The following is a 22,637-nucleotide window of genomic DNA, read 5'->3' as shown; positions in this document are numbered from 1 at the left end:
CCAGTGTCCGGCCAGTTTGACTTTTCCTCTCTGAAGAATCGTCCTTGTTCTCATTTATTTAACTGCACAGTGGAATAATATCAGTGAAGCAGGGGTGTTACTTCACTGCTGAGTGAACAACAACAATGAATGAGGTTTATCACAGCGTTTGATTAGAAACTGTTCAATTTAAAACTAGCATCATTGGAAAAATGGAACTGAAAACTATGTAAGAAGAAGGTTGAACAAAGTTAAGTTTTTAATAGTTAGTAATAAAAATAAAAACAGTACTGTTACTGATTTTACCTTTTAAAACCCCTCATTCATGGGTGGTTAACCACACACTGCATGAATTATATTTTCTGTTATAATGTTATTAAATCTATTATTCAATTGACAGAATATTAATCGCCAACCCTTTGTTGATGAAATCGACCATGTTTGAACTGCTGCAGATATTTTTGGGATGGAATCTTCTCTTTTGTTTATAAACAAAATCTCTGTCCACATGACCTTCATTTGACAAAAGATCTTCATCCAAAGGAAAACACAAAATGACTACAAGCGGTTCAGTATTTATGCCGGGCCAGATGACGCTGAAGTCTCCATCAGTGTATTGTCAAACACAAGAGAAGAATCCTTAAAGCCTCATGATACTGGGTGAGGCAGACGCCTGTTAAGGCTGGAAATGTGTTGCAGTGATTCTAAATTTAACTGCAAACGTAGCAGTGCTAGAGAAACGGGTATATATCCGTAGTTTTTATTGTTGTAATTTCTGTTGCATGCTCATTTCGCAAAGCAACAGTGGGCATGTGCATGGTCAGCTGTGACATCTTCTAATTTGTGAGGATTTTCTACTTTTTTTGTTTGAAATTATTGTAAAAAAAACTTGGAGGAAACCCATGAAGCCACATTAGCCATAGGATTTAATGTTTTAACCTCTGCAGCAGGAAAACGGTCCATCATTTTTCACTCTATATTGGATGTGAAAGGAAATGAGAGAGTGAGAGAAGGAGGGGACAGAAGCCTGATAGCTCAGAGAGAAGTAAAAAAAGAGGGAATAATTACAATGTGGGCATATCTTCGTAGGTGTCTCCAGTGATCTAACTGGGTTAAACAGATATTTGGGAACACATAATGAGTTCTCTTCCACCTGAGACCAAGAAAAGGAGTCTGACTTCGGGCTAACTTCCAATATCTCCTTAGTCAGGTGAATATAATGGAGCAGGAGTAATGTGGAGAGGAGAAGCCTGATTAAAGGAGGAGAGTGTGAGGGGAGAAGGAGCGGAAGAGAGGAGGGAGGAAGGAAAACAATATTCAAATTTCAGCTTCAAGAGAAGTGGAGGGAGAAAGAGAATAATAGGGAGATGAAAAAAGAGGCAGCGGATGAGCAGAGAGCTGAAAACGTTAATTATTAATGAGGAGAAAGAGGCGGCTGACAGAAATAGTGTAAAACAATCACCAAAAGTTTTGGGGCAAAAAGAAAAAGGAGAAGAAAGAGGGCATGAGGAAGTCAAATCAAACAGCCTGAAACCACGGGTGACACAATTGTTAAAAGATCCACACAACACTTGTATATATGTACATATATACACACAAATCAAGTAAATGAACATGACACACACACACACACATAAAGAAGTGTGACAGTGAAGTAGAGGATGAAGAAGGTTATTTGATATTTGTGTTGAGCTTTATTAGCAGCCACTGATGCAACAGCTGCAGTTCACTTCTGAGCGGAGATGATTAAAAGAGATTATTCATATAATATTATAATGAAAGGAGAAGCGAGACAAACGATTGGATGGCTGATTAACTGAAAAATAACCACATGAAAGACAAAGGAGAGAGAGAGAGAGAGAGAGAGAGAGAGAGAGAGAGAGAGAGAGAGAGAGAGAGATGGCCAATCCCACCTTTTCACTTGAGTTTGTCCTGATATTGATTCTCTTCTCTCCCAATCAGTCACCTTCCGTCTGTGCCTCTCGAGCTGGCTTCTGATCATCCTTTTCTAAAATCTACTTTCCCTCTCCCCCTGTGAAACTCAGATATTTCCTCCTCATTAAGTTTAAAATAATGATTCAGTCAAGCGCTGATTTTATGCAAAACATTTGATGATGTTCCAATTTTATTATCTGCAGGAAACAATGGCAACGGTGCATTATTACTGCTCAAACGTTATTAACTCTGCAGTGCGGTAATACAGCACTGAACTTGAAATTAAAGTCTTAAAAAAACTGAAAAGAAATAAGAAAGATGATGAACCCTGACAGTCTAAATGTTTTTTTTTTATTTGTTTTTTTGTTTGAAAGTAAGATTACAAAAAAACTAGAGGACGGATTATCACGAAACTTGGTAAAATGGTGTTTTGAGAAAAGATTAAATGTAAATGTGGAAACCATGAATCTTTTTCCACTTTATTTGACATTTTGAGGCATTTTTGATGTTTTCACGCGTTTCCCAGTTAATTATTCATTTGATCAAATATAATCTGACATATTTGAGGGACTTTTGACTATGACTGTGTGAAATTGGGTGCAGCTTGATGAATTTAGGGTTAGGAGTTATTCACCATTCTAGTTTCCTGTCTGCTATGGGCCTCTTAAAACAGCTTATGGCTGTCAATGCATTAAATCCACTCATTTTTTACCACAACTCATTGTGGCTAAACAAAGTGGCATGTTAAAAGCATAGTACTTGTTGGTGATTTGGTTTTTAAAAGCAAACTCGTTCACAAGAAAGAACTGGAGAATGAGATGAAAGTTGAGGGGAGAGGAGTGAAAGTGAGACGGTGCCAGAGTTTGTGTCAGGTGACAGATATAGTTTGTTAAAGGGAGAGAGCCTCGGGGTCGGCACTGTGGGAGCGGAAGCAGAGAGGAGCTGCTCTCCCTGTAGCATCCTGCACCAGCCCGCAAGCTAACACAGGAACTTTGGCTAATTAACACACCCCCACACACACAGACACACACACACATACACACACACACACACACCAGATGTACATGTATATTTACTGTAAACACACACACTCTCACTCTCATTATCATTATATTTCATCAGCACAATGAGCATTGAAAACTGTTCCACAATGACTGCTGCTGCTCGGAGTCAAATCAAAGTTTAATAAAAGCAGCGAGAACAAAAAAAGACAGAGGTGCAAGCTGAATAATTCCCTTTCATGTGTGTGTGTGTGTTTGTGTGTGATTTGCGCTGGTACTGAAACAAGCCTATCGGGTCTCTCATCCAACTGACAGCGCCTCTGATTTGTGCAATACAGCATCCTAGAAAACACACACACACACACAGACGAGATTGTGCATGACAAATCACAGAGACATCTGTTCTCTCATCTCTTCACCACACGGGCCTGTGTGTTTCAGATTCAGTTTATAATATGTAGTAAGACTGTGTGCGTTTGTGTGTATGTGTGACAGTTGCTGCCATTTGCTACAGGCTAATTCACCGGGGTGAAAATTTGAATTTAATAGGATAAATTACAGCAATGTTGATTTATGTCCGCCCTAGTTCCCGGAGCATGTTTAAAAAACCAACATGATTAAATGCAGAAAAAAATTTTTTTTCAGGGTTTGGGAACCAGAACTCTGATCATTTATCAGCGTTTCCTGTTTTTGTCAAGATACTAAAATAGTGATTAAAAACAACAAATGACAAATATATGTTTGTCCTTTAGCTGGAGTCTGTACATAAGACGAGGTTTTAATGTGTGTGGTGTTCAGCTGCAGTGAATTAAGCTTGGATTGAGAGATTTATGAGTTTCAAGCTGTTACTCATTTGTCCCAGCCTACAGTAGCCACTGTATCTGTAAGGTGCAGAGCTGGAGCAAAGTTGTTCTCTGTGACAAATCATGCTTCACTGAGAAATGGCATTTATTGATCAGCCTTGATATCAACACTAGAAGGACGTCTTTGACACTGTTGGACATAGAGCTAGGTTTGTTAAAAGTGAAAAATGTGCTGTTTGTCAGGTGCCGTTCATTTCCTGTTTCCAACGGGCTCATTTTCTTTTTAAATCATGACTTCATGACGATGCAGGTCTCATGGCCTTAACAAATGATGTTAACTAGTTAACTTCGGTTCAGCAGGAGGGCCACAGATTAACCACACCTCTAATCACCTGTCAAGGCAAACACCCGGTCAACCCGTCATGCTCTGTTGGACTCAGATTCTTCAACCCACCCGTTCCCTTCCCTGGAGAAAGAGAAAGGAACAAAGGAAGAAAAGAAAGAAAGAAAAAACTGCTCTCACTGTCCATTCATTTCTCCTCAACATTCAATATATACATTTCTATTCAAACCTTCATCTGGGCGTGGTCCTTTCTAGTGGAATTACTTATCTAACCCAACATCTTATTCTAAAAACTAACTTAACCACAGAGTTCTCACATTATTAATATTTCTACATTTCAACAGTGATTTGTGAGAGTTTTGGAAGAAACTGACCAGTGTTGTCCTACTGACGGTTGGGTCAGAGCAGATGAAAAAGTACCTTCCCACTGGCTGCTTGATGTTCCATTCTCTCCCCCAGCTCAACTTGACTTGTCTGCTGTTTGGTGCTGGACTGGGAGCAGACTGTGGTTGAAAACAGCTGTTAGAAATGGGGCTGATGAAACTGATGAGACAGAACCATTCAGTCAATGTGTTAGAAAGGCTCCAAAGACCAGTAGAGCTACACTGTGTGTTATGTGCAGGCGCTGGCTCATGAACCACAGTCGTTGGACTTTATGTTTAGTGATTTCCCACAAGCACCTTTTTATTGGATAATTTTAGATTTCCACAATCGTTTCACTGTCAGAAAGAAATAGTAGGATACGTATCCAACGGATGACTCATCTGTCTTTTCCTCATTGTAGTCTTGTGGAGAAGTCAAGCTGTCATGTTACAGTAAAGTGTAAGACCAGAAGCTGTGATTCACCCTGTGTGTGTGTGTGTGTGTGTGTGTGTGTGTGTGTGTGTGTGTGTGTGTGTGTGTGTGTGTGTGTGTGTGTGTGTGTGTGTGTGTGTGTGTGTGTGCGTGTGTGTGTTTACAGCTCAAGAGGCAAAGGCCTAGACCCTGACTGTGAATGACAAAAACATGCCCCATGCACACACATGATTTAGAGCTCTTTGTTCTTACAAACTCTCTCTCCCTCTCTCCCTCTCTCCCTCTCTCCCTCTCCCCCTCTCTCCTGCTCCCCCTCTCCCCCCTCTCTCATATTGTTGTAACAAGGCCAGCGTCATTACAAGTGTCTGAAAACAGCCAAGGCCGCCGTCGCCTCTCTCTCTGTCAGTTGCCATGGTGAAAGTATAAAGATGTGTAGGGCTGATAGAGAAGGATTTTGTTTGCTTGTCTTTCTATAGTTACGAGGGACAATTCTGGTCCAATACAATCATTATGAGGACATTTTGGCTGGTCCAAAAAAAATCCTAAGGGTAGTTTGAGGTTTTGTGGTTAGATTTAGGTTTGGGTAAGGGTTAGGCATCTAGTTGTGATGGTTAAGGTTAGAGTAAGGGGCTAGGGAATGCATTATGGCAATGAGTGTCCTCACAACTATAGACAGACAACTGTGTCTGTGTTTGTTTGTGAGAGAGCAACAGAAAAAGAAAACATCAGAGGTGGAGAAGCCAAGGCGAGGATCCTGATGAAACAAACAAAGAAACAGAGGACTGCCATTGTTTGTGTGTGATCCCATAATCATACCTGTGTGTGCCTGTGTGTGTGTGTGTGTGTGTGTGTGTGTGTCTGTGTGTGTGTGTGTGTGTGTGTTTTTATAAAAAAGACAGAAAAACAAATAATTAAATAGTAAACAATAGCTGTGACGATTTGTGTTGTTCTTGAAATATTTTCCAGAAAGACAGGGACAAAGAAACTGAGATGAAATTTGAAAAATCTTTGTATGACAGTTTGAAGGTAAAGAAGTATGCCACAGTAGCCACATTACAGTATGCATGTATTAGTAATTTCACAAAGAACATAATAACCGTGTGAGAGAGTGTGTGCGTTGAGAACAGGTGTCATTGGAAAGCTTGTGTGTGTCTAAAGCTGCAGAGCCAAGGCCACAGGTTTGAATGCAGAGTGCTTTCTGTATTTTCTATAGAGGAGCACAAGAAGCAGACCTCGCACAAGCTTGCCAGATCCAGAGGGAGCGATTCACACCTTTACTGCACACACTTAAGTCACACTTCAATCTATGGACACGTTTTCTATTCAAGGCTGTAAATTAAAAAGGTTGCCTGAAAGCAGAACTCCCTCACTGAGGGAGGGGGTGTGATTGTATGTGAGGCAGAGGTACTTGTTGGTGAAAGGGTTCAGTGTAACGCTTTGGGCGACATGTGATATATTAATGCAAATATTGTTTTCTGTTTGTCACTTATTTTTGATACAATAACCTATATTGGTATTTTGTCCCTGAGCATTTTTAGGGCTTTTAATCATGAGGAAGAATATTTCAAAAAAAAAAAGAAGAAAATCTAATCCTGTATTTAAAGCTTTCATGCTTAATATGTTTTCATGTATGAGTTTATTATATGCACAGAGCCTTTTTGTAAAGATGGCTACAAAAAATTCAAATCAATCAATCCATCCATCATCTATGTCTCTTATCCTTTGAGGGTCACAGGAGCCAATCGCAGCTGATGTTGGGTGAGAGGCGGGGTTCACCCTGGATAGGTAGCCAATCAGTGTGTCACAGGGTCATAACACAGAGACAAACAACTATTCACACTCACGTTCACGCCTACTGTCAATTTAGAATCTCCACTTAACCTAATCCACAGACATGGTGAGAACATGCAAACTGCACACACAACACAGAAAGTCCACACAGACTTAGAACCTGGCTGAACTGGGATTCGAACCACAAGCCTTCTTGCTTATTTTTATTTATTTCCAAATAAAGATGTGGTTATGGTTCGATACCAGCAGTATTGGTAAAAACTTTAGAATACCTTGATCTTGCAATTCTCGAATGGATCATTTCAAAAAAGTTGAAAGACATATTAATAGTTAAAAGGTATATTAAGTCTTCTTGCGTTTGTTTTTTTAATCATCACATTTATTCTTGGTATATGTATTTTGAACCTTAAAAATACAGTGGTACGATATAATTAACCAGAAGTTTAACTCAGTCCTTCAGATCCATTATAAATGTGATGTTATTGTATATTTTTTGCTTTTCTTTGCATCCTGACTTTTAAGTGAGGTGTCAATGGAACAGCTCAGTCCAGTCACTTTTTAATTCCACCAGTAATACAGATACGTTAAAGACTAAATACAACACATGTTCATGTTAGATAAACAGCAGGTCAGGGTGAGAGGTTTTCTTGATTTGTGTCAAATTCACCTCAAAGTGGGTGTGAACCACTCTGCTGGAGTCATTAGACTAAAGAGGACTATTGTGTGCTGGCCTGGATTACCATATCACAGGCTGCTGTGTTTGTGTGGAGTGTCTGGGGATTGCATTGAAGTGTATGATGGATTTGTTCACCATGCTGCACCAGCACACACACTCGACTGTACAGTGGGACTGTGTGTGCGGTACATTGTTGTGTCGAAGTGGCTCCATTAGCATTGTTGGATTGTGCCGTCTTTGCTTTAACGAAGGCACATTTATGAGCTATTATGATGAAGAGGCATCTAAGGGTTTTTCTCCAATTCACGTTTAACATCAGTTTTTCTTTGGCTCCACCTGATTTTGTTCCTTTCGAATGCTTCCACACCAGCTACAACTGTGGCCAGGACACGTTCAGATTGGCCGTCCTCCGCTCTGTCTATCTGTCCATTCCACTTTTGTGAAAACAATCACCCTGGGGGAATTTCTACATATTTGGCACAAACATTAATTTGGAGGAGAAGCAAATTAGTTTCTGGTGGTCACACCTGCACTGGGGCTGCACAAATGGATTCCTGAAAAATTCAATATTATTGTTGTTATAAAGAGGAATTATCAAAAACACTTCATGATATGACTGCAACTGTTGATTTTTTTCACAAATAATTTAGTGACAATCATTCATTATTTTTTATTCTGTGTAATTTATTGTTTAAGCTATAAAATATTTGAAAAGGTATAATATATATATTGAATACCCATAAGTATTTCCCAGCCGAATATCACGTCATTTAAATGTTATTTAGATATTTATGTACCTAAGTTAAATAATCATAATAATAATAAACCGGGAAACAACATCATATTAAGATTTAAATAGTTGTGTTATGCTCTTCTTTCATGATGTTACATGCGAAGGACGTTCTTCACGGCTAAATAACTCAAATATCAAACAGATTTTATGCCACCTTAAGGTAAAAGGACTGAAAAATAAGAATGGAAAAAATATCATCTGTGGTTATAATTTATTAGGAGTTAAGTTTAAATTTAGAAAATTCAGCGAATCTGCTGCATTAGGACTATGATCATTAAAATGTGATTTATGACTTGAATTGTGAGACTGACAAACCTTCCTCTTGACTGCCTCTCCATCAGTGAACTACAGGAATGTTAAACTTTGATTGTAAAAAACTGTTATGTTTCTTCCAACATGTATTTGACAATGTCAACTTTCTTCATGAATTCAATTTAGGAAACATGCTTTGACCGAATGGTTCCAGTGGCACAAATCCACTCCACTAACCAAAAGTACCTGAAACATTGTCCATTAATTCTTCACTCTCTCATTCTTTATCCCAGGTTACTACGGAAAAGGCTGCACTGACGCCTGCCATATGAATCCATGTGAAAATGAGGCTCAGTGCCACAGGAAACCCAGCTCCTCCCATGGATACACCTGTGACTGTGGAGACAACCACTATGGGCAGTACTGCCAACACAGGTACACACTCACACACACACACACGATGCTGATGGAGATGACAATACAGCGTTAAGCTCTTCGATGATCCCTCATTTTAGCTTGTGGTTGTGTGTGTGTGTGTTATTAGCAAGTAGTAACACACACCGACTAAGACATTTTACATTGTCAAGAAAATCTTCATATATATCAATAGAAATATGTAGTAAGATGCTCAGATGAATAGTATCTCAAAAATTTGAAAAAATACTTTTATCAGCTGAGAAACTAACACGATAAATATTATTAAATCACCTGACAGTTTGAATTCATTTATAACTCAGCGAAAACTCCTCTAAGACATACTTACACAGCTGGTGCAGTTTCTTGTGAAGGCCAAGCCTTCTTCCATTAGTCAAGACAAGACATTTGTCTTTTAAGCCCTCGAAGCAGCAAACCTGCGCAGCAGGGAGGAACACTTTATTAAGAAAATAAATTCAGTTGGGAGATGTCATAAAATGTCTCTGGAGGAATCGAGTAAATCTAACTATTCCATTAAGATCACTGACATCTGAATTCTCCTAAACTCCCCGTGTAGAGCAATAAGGAGACGCTAGAATCTGCATCAACCGCTTTCATCTCCTCAGTGATCCATTTAACACAGAGAACAGACGGAGAGAGCACATTAAGTGAGATGTGAACAAAGAGAATGAAAGAGCTAAGTGACAAGTACAATAAACCAGAGTGATCCATTCTGAGGTGGGTTTCTCAGGAGCGGAAATTCAGACGTTTCACAAAACAGTCTCGGTCCCGCACAGCAATTATGAATAGCTCAGTTAACCGCTGTGGATGGGAGGAAGAAGTGCTCTTCTTTAATACATTACTGTTCACTCTGAGGCTGGGCCAGCAAATAGGAGTTATTGATGATTTAATTTTTATGAATCCAAGGAAACATAATAAAGTGTTTTATTCTATAAATCAGTGGTTTTAAAACCGGGGTCTATGGCACACTGCAGGGGTTTGTAAAAAGTTTCCAGATTCATCCATGAAAATAATTATGATCTATGGGTATTTAGTTTTGGTATGGTGAAAAATTACAATGCATTAAAATATCTATATAATCTTTATATAAAGACATTTCTCTTGTGTTGTTCTGCTACATACCAAAGTAGACGTGTAAAGATACCAGGTTATACTAAAATTATTCCAATAGACTAATATATGACGGTATCCCTGGAATATTTTCTCACTTGTATGATGTCCTACACTGAGAAAGAAAATTAAGAAACAGTGCAACATATGTCAGATGTCATATGTCTTTCTGCTGTTTTTCTTTCACAGTCTTCTCACTGACTGCATCTCTCTTCTTGTTTAATCTCTTTCTTCTCAGCTCATTATTTAGTTAGTTATTAGTTAGAGATCAGAGGCAAACATGAAATTAGTTTTTGTCTCCATGCTGATTCTATCTGTTTGTGTGTGTGTGTGAAGGATTGATCACCAGTGTCCCCGGGGCTGGTGGGGGTCTCCGACCTGTGGGCCGTGTCACTGTGACACCAACAAAGGCTTTGACCCTGACTGTAACAAGACCAGCGGACACTGTCACTGCAAGGTGAGCAGGAAACACACTCACATGCACCACGCAACTTTTGAGGCATCCATGGTTATGGTGCTAATTTGTACATCACATCATTTGTACATCAGTAAAGAGAACATGACATTAAAGCAGATGGGAACTAGAGGATTAAAGCATCACAAGCTGATTATCAGTGTTATGGAGCATTTCGCCATTTTAATCAGCTGATTAAACAGTTGTTCAAATTTCATGTGAATGTTTTAAGATCTATTGGTATGAATCATTACCGTTAGAAGGACGCCAGTGGTGTAAAGGTTTGACCAAAATGTCAGCGTTCCCTCTCAGCTAAAATTTGCATACTGGTTCCAGTCAAACAACCGTGCCCCCAGTTCAATTCATACTAAAATGAGGGTTGTTTCAGTCTGGCTTAATGTGCAATTAGGTTGTTCTTTCCACACCATTCAAATGAAGAAGAAGAAGCAGAAGAATGTGCAATACAACCATTTACAAAAGAAATTGGCAACTTGATGACGAAAGTGTGGAAGAGCTCGTGTTTTGGTGAAGAGGAAGACAAAAAAACAAAGAGACAGTTATACATTTTAGACGGACAGAAGGGTGGATGATGCATTTTTGTCATGAGGACAATAGTGGGCCCCAGGGGACTTGTGGACGTGGAAACTCTGAATTCATCATAACTCTCAAGCTCACTGTGGCATCAGTTTAACCCGCTCACACAGTAATCACCTCAGTCGGATGGTCTGACAGGCTACTAATCCAGAAACACTACACCAACCATGATAGCATCATCATCCCCTCACATTAAGTTTCATATTGCCGTTTCTGCCTCGTATGACTGTGTGAGTGCACTTACATGTGGTAGACATGTTGAACCCTATATTATCCTGGCCATAAGCTGATCTTTTGACCCTAATCTATAAGCTCCCATCCTGACCTCAGATCTAAACCCTGACATACAGATACACACACTTTTTCTTTAGACTTTAAATACACAACGGAGGGATTTCCACTGATATTAGCGCACACACCCACAATCTGTTATTTGTACTCTGGCACCTGGAGCTCAGAGACGAGACATGGAGGTTGTTGATCGTACAGTCGCAGAACATTTAAGTGGAAAAATAAAACTGTCAACCTGCCCTACAGCAAAAGACGTACACATATTATTTCTGTTGGCCTTTGGCTTCTTGTTCTTTACCTTCTTAGAAATGAAGATTGAAATAAATGGATTTTTTCCCTGTATGTCGGGCTTACAAGAAAAAATATTTTCTCATTCAGTCTGCATGGAGCCACTCAGGTCAAGGCTGAAACGCCGAGCTCTTCATCAAGTGCTACACTTTACATCTTAAAGTGGCTTTGTGTTGCCATAGAGGTTGTATTTATAATAAAGTGTATCGCTTTTATGGTGCAAAATGCATCTTTCGTAATGATGATAAAGTTGTGATAAAGCCACGTTTTCCATAAACACTGTTGCTCCACCAAGCCCCAGCAGATTACTTGTAAAATGGATCATAAAACCTGCTGGAGCCTGACACTGTTGTTAAAGGGAAATCTTTTATGTTTGGTGGTGGCAGCGTTTCCGGCACCATCGCTCCTTTGTGTAGCACCTATCGCACTTCATCAGTAATGCAGCGTTTCACATATATCCTCATGCAAGTTTGACAAACTAGATAATTAACTGACATCATTATTAACACGTTGTTCATGAACTCCTCATTTGTGCTTCACACCAGCATTTGCTTGGTGTCATGCTGTAAATCTTGCCGTAATGCATGGGAACACTATTCTCGGCGCCATTGACATTTAACATTGGTCTGACTGAGTTTGATCTGCATGCCCACTTATGCGTTAAACCTGTGTGTGTGTTTGTGTGTGTATTCAGGAGTTTCATTACCACCCGCGGGGCTCTGACACCTGCATGCCATGTGACTGCTACCCTGTCGGCTCCTTCTCACGCTCATGTGACCCAGAGACCGGCCAGTGTCAGTGCCGGCCCGGTGTGATTGGCCGCCAGTGCAACGCGTGTGACAGCCCCTTTGCCGAGGTCACAAATTCTGGCTGTGAAGGTGAGAATGAAAGACAGTCAGATTTACTTCCGCTCAGTTGTTCACCAGGCAGGGACTGTAAGCTGTTTTTCGGCTGTTGGTATCTTTCAGTATTTTCTTTGTTTCATTTCATTTTGATCAAACTTGGGGGAAATCATGTTTCTCAATAATGTATTTCAAAAGTACTTTGTTTCCCCCAATATGGGGGCTCGATCATTTATTCATTAATTTGTCCTGTGCTCAGCGTCACGTCTCAGACACAGCTGATTGGATTTCTTTCTTTAAGTGAGAGAAATGAAGTGTCTCTTTACTGCATTGTGTCCTTTCCAGAAAACAAATAACATACATCGCAGGAGGTGCTAAGATCTGTTGTTAAAACCAAATATTTAATAATTAATGACTAAAAATGTGCCACCATCCTGCAGCTCTTTTGTGATCATGGACAAAAAAGATCTGCGGATGAACAATAGTGTGAAGTTGTGTTGTTTTACAGCAGTGGTCAGAATATTTTTTGTTGCCTTCATTGTTCCTTTTTAGGAATTATTTGTAGACACGACTGTGTCTTGTGTACGTTTTAAATTCCCCTGTATTCATCTCTGTGTAATCACAGAAGTTCAGTCTAAACTTTCAGTCTTTCCAAAAATGATCATGTTTATCAAACTTGCACCCAAGCCTGAAATAACAGAGAACTGTAATGACATTAATTTCCCATTTAACATCTTCCATTAATGTTGATTTGCTGTCACTCTTCTGAGCTGTTTTGTCACTTTCTGGTTTTGCTGCTTGTAATTACCTCTTTTAATTGCTAGCTAGTGTTTTATTTTTACAAACATTTTCAATTTCTAAAGAAAAACCACTTTATCAGTAACTGTTTATTGTTTTTAAATGGGAAAGTTTGTCTAAATGATAAGACTAATTTAAAACACTGTTTTCTCTCTGCAGTCATTTACGATGGTTGTCCCAAGACCATCACTCAGGGGATCTGGTGGCCTCGGACCAAGTTCAACCTGCCTGCTGCAGTGCCCTGCCCCAAAGGCTCTGTCGGTCTGTTCAATAATACACAATGATATGACTACTCAACACGCAGATATGAATAAACTCACATGCGACCTGATGCCAGTGTTATTCTTTATTCCTGATCAAATTGTTTTTAATATTTCCTGTTTCTTCACTGTACAGGTGCCGCCATCAGACACTGTGATGCAGAGAGAGGATGGCTGGAGCCAGATCTTTACAACTGCACCTCTCCTCCATTTGTGGATCTCAATGTTGCTGTAAGTAGAGTGTTGTGTGCTGCCACTAAACACGACCTCATGTTCTCCCATGTATTCTGGATGAATCTATCATTTAAAGAACGTTTGAAAAAAGCCACACACGGAAAAGGACTAATTTGCTGAAGTGAAGTTTGGACCACAATGCTCTTCCTCAAACTCTGAATTCCTGTTGAAATCTTCAGTTTTATTACGTTAATCCAGCACCCATCAAAACTGAATGTGCAGGTTGTGCCCATATATTCAACAAATCTATGATTTACCCATCAGTTTAAAAGAAAAGAGTAGGATTCACAAAAGTCCTCTCCGACTGAGCCAGAATCTTGTGATCAACTCTTTCTGCTTGTGTCTATGTCCAGCTCCCAACTGATTAAATAGAAGTTGGTTCTGGACATGTTAATTAAAACAAATTACAAATAAATATTGATTTGGGGGACAAGTGGGGTTTATTTTCCTTCAGGCATAGAAAGGAAGCTCTAGTGAAGTCAGATCTGACCTGGAACGAGGTGAACAAAGCACCTTTGTAGTATTTTATTATTATTTTGCTGTTGCAGGTGGATGCAGAGAAGAACTATGGAGATATTTATATGCGTATGCAACTTTGAATGACCAAGGCGTAAAATACCTCTTTGTAGACATGCAATGGTGTTGTACTACATATTAATTCTGTCATTAAATTCCAGAAACTACATCTGTCTTTATGCATTTAGCTTGATGCCCTGGAGCGTAATGAGACAGAGCTGAACACCATCATGGAGAAGAAGCTGGCCCACCAGCTCCGGGACGTCACTGAGGCGACCACTCGTCTCTACGGGAACGACTTGCAGATCGCTGAACGACTGCTCTCCCGCCTCCTGACCTTTGAGACCCAGCAGAGCGGCTTCGGACTCACCGCTACCCAGGACGCACACTTCAATGAGGTACAAAGGAGAACAACATTTTCTTTCTCACCCCCTGACATTTTACATACATGACAGTAGAAGGGTGAGAGCTTTGAGGAGTGGGGGGCAGGTGTCCAGCATAAGCCTTCAGAGTTTCTTGCAGTGGCTGAGCTGGAATAAACTGAGACTAAGTTATTTTATTGGCTGCTGTTATTCACCTGGTGCTCTAATCCAAGAAACTCCTATGGGACAAGAGTTTGCAGCTTACAGCTTTCTAATAAAAAAAACCCAGTAAAAATATTTTCAATTTTTTAAAGGTTATCTCACTAAACTACTCGATCAATAAGATTCAAGTTGTTTAGTTGATTAAAAGCCAGACATCCTCTCTACTTCTGCTAGTAGCATCTAGAAATCTGCACAGAATCTGCAATAAGACATAACATCTGTTGTTGTCTAGAGCAGTAAATATGATTCATATACCTTTACCATTAGGACACACAGACCCAGTGACAACACAAATACAACAAGATGTCTTTCCTCTGAAATGGGAGGTAATGTTGCCATGGTGATTGAGGAACATGAGCTGAAATGAAGATGAAATATTGCCACATGTCTTCTCCACATATTAACTGACAGTCTCATTTCACCTGATACGTCTGCTCCAGCTGTGGACGCACACGGCGAGCTCACACAGGATCGTTTTAGCATGTTGGCATTTTGACAAAAGCTCCAAGAGACAGATGTGGACGTCGCTTCGCTACAAATATTTATCTTATGCATCATCGTTTAGCTGACAGGAAATGAGCTGTCCAAGTGGCAGAAGCTATAAGCTCAAAACCATCTTACTTTTTTTTAAAGAATGTTTCATTTGATTGGCTTGTGTATCAGTAATTGACAAATTGCTTGCTGCTGTGGAAGCAGGGATATGAAATTAATACCCCACGTCCTCATGATATTGTTGACAATTTTATTCAAATGTTTAAATTGAGCTGGTTTGATGTGGGTTTTTAGGGGCTGATGCTGATATTGGGGATTTAAACAAATATATGTTCCCCATATATATATAATATATACATATTGGGGAATATAATTCCTGGTGTTGTTATCAAAGCAAGAAATGTAACTGAAGCTTGATATTTTACAGTTTAATCTTAAACTTTATTATAAACAACTAAGAATAAAGAGAAAATATAAACACAACCAAATATATACAACTTGAAAATAATGTAGAATTTTATTTGTCAACTGTCAATCGATCAAGCGCTAAATGTCTTATGAGACCCTCCTCTTAATTCCATCACCGTTAGTCAATAACAATTTGTTAGATTGTTCCAGTATACAGCAGTTAATTGTTAAATAGCAACACAAGTATTACTTGAAGTATTAGCAACAGTGATGTATTTGTCAGAAGTAGAGGATGTTCATGGTCATCACAAATTCACAACAGTTTCAGTTGGGTTCATTGGAGACTCTAAATTGACCCTAAGTGTGAATGGTTAATAAAATATACAAATAATAATAATAATAATAATAATAATGATGATAATAATAATAATAATAACTTTATTTCTATAGCACTTGTCTAAATGAGGTTACAAAGTGCTTCACACAAAAGTCCATGGCAAAATGAAGAACAGGTTGTTTGTCTTTGCCCCGTGATACACTGCTGGGAGTTTACCCCGACCTCTCGTCCAATGTCAGCTCCCTCCCCTCAACCCTCAAAGAAGAGGTGACACAGATAATGGATGGATTTTTCTGTTTACATTCAACACAGGGGAGTTTTTAATATTGTCTGCTAACAGGGAGGATTTCTGCCACCTGATGAAAACTGGAGCAGTAGTAGCCACAGTCAGTGATAATATCATCATGATACAGCTAAGGACGAGTTGCTATAGAAACTGAGTGGCTATTGTAACCTCTGATAGCATCTTAAAAGAATTCCACGAATTTATCTTCTTTGCTGTAAATTCAGTGGATGAGGAGGCAGGAGACCAGAACGTTAGCTCAGAGGTGAACTATAACATGTAAATGCACTCACCTTTATCGGATTTACCGCACACTTGTCTTGGATTCAGGACCCAAATGCAGACATCCACTGAGGCAGGTAGGTGCTGTGAAGCTACTTTATAAAGAAGGTAAAGTGAGTTGCAGGCAGAAGGGCGGATTGCAGATGGAGATGTAGAAGCAAGTTGGTGAAAATGAGCAGGAACAAACTGGGGGGGAGATGAATCCCAGGAACTAACGCAGATTCCACAGGAAGACACTCAGGAACTAACACAGGAAAATAACCAGGAGCGTACACACACCAACTGACAGAAGACAGAAGACAGGTATAAATAGCGAGTGGGGGATGATGAATGTAGAGCACGTGAGCAGAAATCAGGAGCAGGTGGAAATAATCTGGGAAGTTCAGGCGATCACACAAGCAGGAAACACACAAGGGTAGGAAGTGAGACAACCATAAACACAAATGACAGATCACTTCAAAATGAATGAGAAGCATCAGAGGGTTCATGCATAACCTGTGGCCACGCTATAGCCCAGTCACGCAATGCTACTGTCACAGCTCGGAGGCATTATGTATTCAGGTTGTCCATCCGTCCATCCGTCCGCCCCATTCTCCTGAATATCTCCCCCTGAGTGAAAACAATATTCACTTGGACTCAAGGAGGACCTGATTAGACTTTGCTGGTCATAGGTTATTCAAAAGTGTAGATTTCATTATGTTGGCCCTAGTTGCTTGTTATTGGGTTAATATACATTGGACAAGTCTAATTTAACAACATGTGCAGCCCAAGACATACATGATAACTCCTCTTCTGCAGGCTCAACAGTTTACACTACACAGTGCCAAATATCAATGTGATTTGTTACTTTTTCATGTCAGTCTTAAATCTGTATGAACATTTGCTTGGATGCCAAGTACAGTGCATTGCTTCATATCATCAATACATAGTTATTATAGCAACACCAAAGTAGCTTAGTGAAATCTTATAATGTGTGAGATGAAAATATTGCCCTGTATAACATTTGGCATCTGACTGTAAATCAGAACCATGGCCAGGAGTTAACATTGCTTCCAGCAGCAGGAATCTGCTACAGTGAGTGTTGTCACAATAGTCGTGTCACAGCAGTGGTTTATATTATCCATCTTATAACCTCAACTCGTCTGGCTCAACCTCAACCTCAGGCTCTGAATCAGTCTTGCTGCCTCCATCCCATCATCTGGAATTAATGCAGCAGCTCTGCTATAATCTGGCAGCAGTGAGGTGGCTCTGCAGACAGGGCTTTAACAATACAAAATATATATATCATATATTTGACACCTCACTTAAGCAGCTACTTGTCCAGACTCACAGGTAATGCAGACCGCAGTTACTATAGTAACACAGCAGTGGTGACAGAGCCCAGCGGCTGCAATGGGAATGAAGGACAGCGGGGAGGAAAGAAGGTAAACCCCTTCATGTTCAACCTGTGATCAAATCTGCACCTTCAGACGGGGTCCACATATAATCACATACTCAATACAAGTGTGTGGTGTGAGGTACAGAATCTCAAATATCATACTTTCTATACCAGTTTATAAAACATCTGGTGCGACATGATGACAATCTACTGCACAGTGGTCCTGACAGGCTGTGCTGTAATTGTTTCTCAAAGTGGGATCTGCACATCACAAATGAATGGGTGAGAAGAGAGAGATGGAGAAAGAACGAGAACTCCAGTGTGATAGTTGACACACGTGGTTTGTTCTGCTGATGAGTGTTATGCTCCAACCTGTCGTCCATGCAGCTTCTTGCCTTCCTCATCTTCCCTCTCATCCCGTCACCTGCCGCCTCTTTAATTCATTTCTGCTTCATCTGTTGTTTTTCATCCATTTTCTTTTCCGCAGATAAACACAGCACACATGAGCTCTCACAGCAGAACACTAAACACTTTTTAAAAAGAAGATTTATAATTCTAAACAGGTTTTTACTTTGTTGATAAGGGTTATGAAAGTAGACAAAGCAAAAACAGTTCAACTACCGATACATTTAGAAATGTATAGTGTAGAAAAGATGCTAAAAATCTATTTGAGTGTACTTGGGTTCAAATATATAATATATGACAAGTCTTTATTAAAAACAACGTGACAACAAGTAGTTATATATTTTGTTGACTTGTGTACTTCTATTATTCAAAGCATTTTCAACAATTTTCAAACCCATAGAAATTAGCAATTTTATTTAAAGTAAAGGGATATTTAATTTTGATCTCCTTTCAATTACATCATATCCACTTTACTCGTGCCTTTCTCCATCGCTGCTAAAACTTAATGGGACAATCGACATGTGACAAAGCCTTTTGTACTGGTCACTCGTAATGGATCATGACAATTCATTGACATTTGCTGCACAAGTGAAGGAAACTCTTTCCTCATCTGTGACCATGATTTGCCCCTGAGTCACGTCAGGTAGATTTTTATTGGCATTGGTGGTGAAGGCAACAACTCCCATGATCCCATGCTGCTTCCCATTATCAAATTAGGTTTTTTGTTTTGTTTTCTTTGAGTCAAAGTTGAAGCTGTCAAAGTTGCATATTGTACGTTTAAAGCCGGAAATAAGATTCACGTTATTTTTCAACCTTTGAGTAAAACTGTGAGATCACACGAGTCTGCATTTTCAGTTCACATTTTAATAACACAACAAGCATGATCGCATTCTTTCACAGAGAATCATTTATTCATAGCAATGACTTTTCATCTCTGTCAGGCTTCATTATATATATACCCAGCAGTGGCTATTAAATAGGGCTCAACGGATGACACATTCTTACCATTCGTATTACATCACCACCGAGGGCATCTTACAAAAATAGACATCAACAGTTAAACACGGCTCAGCATCTTAATTCATTTTAACAACAGTTATATGATGTCATGAATAAGGAATATACAATACACTTAGTAATGTTATGACTCCACATCGTCCATTTTGTTCCTTTTTTCCATCTCCTGCCTTTATTCACTCACATTTTCCATTTCAACTTTTCACCTCCCTCTCTCTTTCCTGTATCTCTGGGCTGAGCATAAGCTTCCGTCCAGGACCTCATATCTCTCTTGTTCTCTCATTTATTCTCTTTGTCGCTCGCTGATCCACAATTCGTGTTTCTCGTTCTCCGTTGGTCTCCCTCAACAATTCACTACATTCTTCCTATTCAGCTCCATATGATATTTGCCGTGTTTGTCTGAAACAGAGTTTTTCTCCCCAGAGCATTATGTGAGACTGCAGTGCTTTATTGGGTCTGGTGCAGTCTGACTGCAAAGATTTATACTGAGCCCTCTCTCCGTATCTCTCTTTCTATCTCACTCTCCATCTCCAACATGACTCTTTGTTCCCAACATTTTTTAACTCTGTTCATTCTAGACTCTAAGGCGGGCTTCCATCCGGAATCACAAATAATCAAAGAAAGGCATGGGAATGGAGGCAATTTGCACAAATGGCACTTACACCAAGGAAATTTCCTGTATGTGCAAATATACATGACGAATAAAAAGAATTCTGATTCTGATTCTGATTGACAGTCACTTCTTCACAATTATTTTTGCCATGTTCTCAGGTCCCTGTCAGAGGAGTTAGACTGAAGCCTTTACCTTGAGGACTTCAGATTTATTTTCCCTTGAACCACAATCAGCTCCGATCCTTCTTACCAGGCCACTCCCTCTAAGAACACGTACCCTGACAGCGTCGCTTTCGGTTGTGCGCGTCCTCGTCTCCGTTGAATTTAATGAATTTCTCTACACAAAAGACAGCACATCTGAAGGGCCCCTCAGGCCTCACCGTCTGCACTCAGAATATTTTACAAGCCTTCAGTGCATTATCAGTCATTCCGCGGCAAACCCCAACCCGGGCTCTGTATCAAAAGTCTTCTTCCCCTCCTCAGTTCCCTGGTATTCTCTGCCTTCGCTGACATGGTGCGCAGATCTGATGCTTTATTAAGTCTGAAAATCTGACTCTACCTCTTTGGTGACGCCTTTAATCTTCTCGTGTTTCCCTCCTCCCAACTCTGAATCCACTTCCGCCTCAATATTCTTCTGCCTCTTGTTTGTCCTCGGTGATGTGTCTATAGTTTAGTTCTGTACCTTTATCTTTATTCAAACGGGATTACGATCTGATTGTAGAATGTTCAGATGTGTTATCGATGTAAATTCTCCTGAGATTGGAACCACTGCTGTAACCGAGGAACATTAGTAGCAGCCATCTAAAAAAATAGAAGAAACCTTGTAAATGTCCCTATCAAGGGTATTGTGTTTAAATGATGTCAAATCTTTTCTCCAGTCTTTGGAAAAAGAAAAGAACGCCTCCCCTCATGTTTTCCCTTTTCTGATCCTCTTGGGTTAAATATTAAATGTTAAATTTTTTATCTTGTGTGTTTTCTCTTCTGTTTTCTCAAACACAATATCACATATGGTCACGGACTCCTTTGGGGCTTTCAACAGAAGCAGCTTCTTCTCTGCCAGCTCAGCAACCTCCGAATCTTCATTTCCCCCTTCTTCCTTTTTTAATAATGCTTCTACTTTCTACTCTTCCCAGAACATCCTGCGAGGCTGCAGCGTGCTGCTGGGTCCTGCCACCTCCGGCCTCTGGCGGGCGCTCGCTCAGAGTCAGAACCACATCCCAGGTGGCGGCCCGGCCGAGCTGACTGAGCTGCTGGAGCAGTACACTCAGATTCTGGCTCAAAACATGAAGCTCACATATCTCAACCCTGTGGCGCTGGTTGCTCCCAACATTGGTGAGTTGAAAACGACTTCACTCAGTCACAGATACTCAAGGCCTTGTAAAAGAGATAATCACTAGTCGATGCAATACAAAGAGAAGAGACTAATAAACTCTTAATCTGAACAGACGATTTGCAGCGGTTTTCTTTATAATGCAGCAAAGCACTGCTGTGAAATCAAGCAGAATGACTCAGTGTAAAGCAGGAGATGAACAGTGTTAATGCAAATGATTACGGCTAAGCCAGCACTGGCAGCTGCACAGAGATGAATTTCACACTCCCACACACACACACACACACACACACACACACACGCTGGCAGCTGATGACTTGAGCACACACAGACACACACACACACACACGCACAAACTCTCGTGGGTTGGAGTTTAATATTAATGAACACCTATCATTACAGTTATTTTATTGTAGCATTTCCTGTAAATGGTAACTGGTAGCCTTCAGTGGCTGCCCTTATCCACTTCAAGACACTAGTACTTGCGTACTGTGCTGCAAACGGTTCAGGCAAAAGGAAAGTCGGGAAAACTTCTGGACCCGATTTTCTAGATATTTACCATGGCTGAAAACAGCTTTACTTTCTTTCATCCTGATTTTACTCCTTCCCACTAAAGCTGGTTTGAAAATACTGGTAAATAATCTGCCCCACGTACAACAACACGAGGTGTTGAAATAGCAACAGCAGCAGCTCTGGCAGAGATGAAACCAGACAATGAATTTCACACTAAGTTAATGCTCTTAGCTACGCACGCAGATTGAAGTTCTGTAAAATACCAAAACTCATGAAACTCATCAAAGTTACCAGCTACTGTGTGTTGGCTCACCAGCTTCTCCCAGTGTGGTTTGTTTTGTTTGTGGCCTGTATTAGCCAACCTGAAATGGCTTCTTTCATGTTTTTCTCTGTGACTCTCAACTCCTCTGTGTTTCGCTATATTTGCTTCCTCTTTACAATTCATGTAGAATGCTGTTAAATAAACTAAAAGCAGCAGCTATAAGGAGATTCCCAGACGGAGGGTGTAGAATCAGCAGTAGCAGCGAGAGAAAAAGGAATAAGAAACACAGCCAACACCAAATTTCACACTCCCTCACACACAGGCAGTTAATGCTCTTAGCCAAATGGGATAGAATGGATAACAGTGAAAGGAATATTGATAGATCCGACACACATACACACACACACTGACTGTGTTTCAAATCTCAATCTTTTTTTTTTATAGTTGTGGTTCTTGTAAGTCCTCAAATGCAATTTATTTCTTTAAATAATTTGTTTATCTATTAAAATTGTAATCTTACTATCGAAGTTAAAACAAATGAATT

The 22,637-nt window shown here is 39.9% G+C and overlaps 1 protein-coding gene across 1 annotated transcript in view; it reads left to right on the top strand.

Moving 5' to 3' along the window:
• celsr3 (cadherin, EGF LAG seven-pass G-type receptor 3) overlaps positions 1-22,637 on the top strand; it is a 98,383-nt gene that overhangs the window by 57,596 nt on the left and 18,150 nt on the right. The window contains exons 15-21 of the mRNA XM_053425164.1: positions 8,662-8,803; positions 10,250-10,370; positions 12,235-12,418; positions 13,340-13,441; positions 13,577-13,671; positions 14,379-14,588; positions 21,122-21,320. Of these exons, the coding sequence (XP_053281139.1) occupies positions 8,662-8,803; positions 10,250-10,370; positions 12,235-12,418; positions 13,340-13,441; positions 13,577-13,671; positions 14,379-14,588; positions 21,122-21,320 (1,053 nt within the window). The remainder of the gene's footprint in view (positions 1-8,661; positions 8,804-10,249; positions 10,371-12,234; positions 12,419-13,339; positions 13,442-13,576; positions 13,672-14,378; positions 14,589-21,121; positions 21,321-22,637) is intronic.

The sequence above is a fragment of the Pleuronectes platessa genome, chromosome 6 (assembly GCF_947347685.1).
Source record: "Pleuronectes platessa chromosome 6, fPlePla1.1, whole genome shotgun sequence".
Lineage (NCBI taxonomy): Eukaryota > Metazoa > Chordata > Actinopteri > Pleuronectiformes > Pleuronectidae > Pleuronectes > Pleuronectes platessa.
The sequence above is the reverse complement of the archived record's forward strand: the minus strand, read 5'-3'. Positions and strand labels throughout refer to the sequence as shown.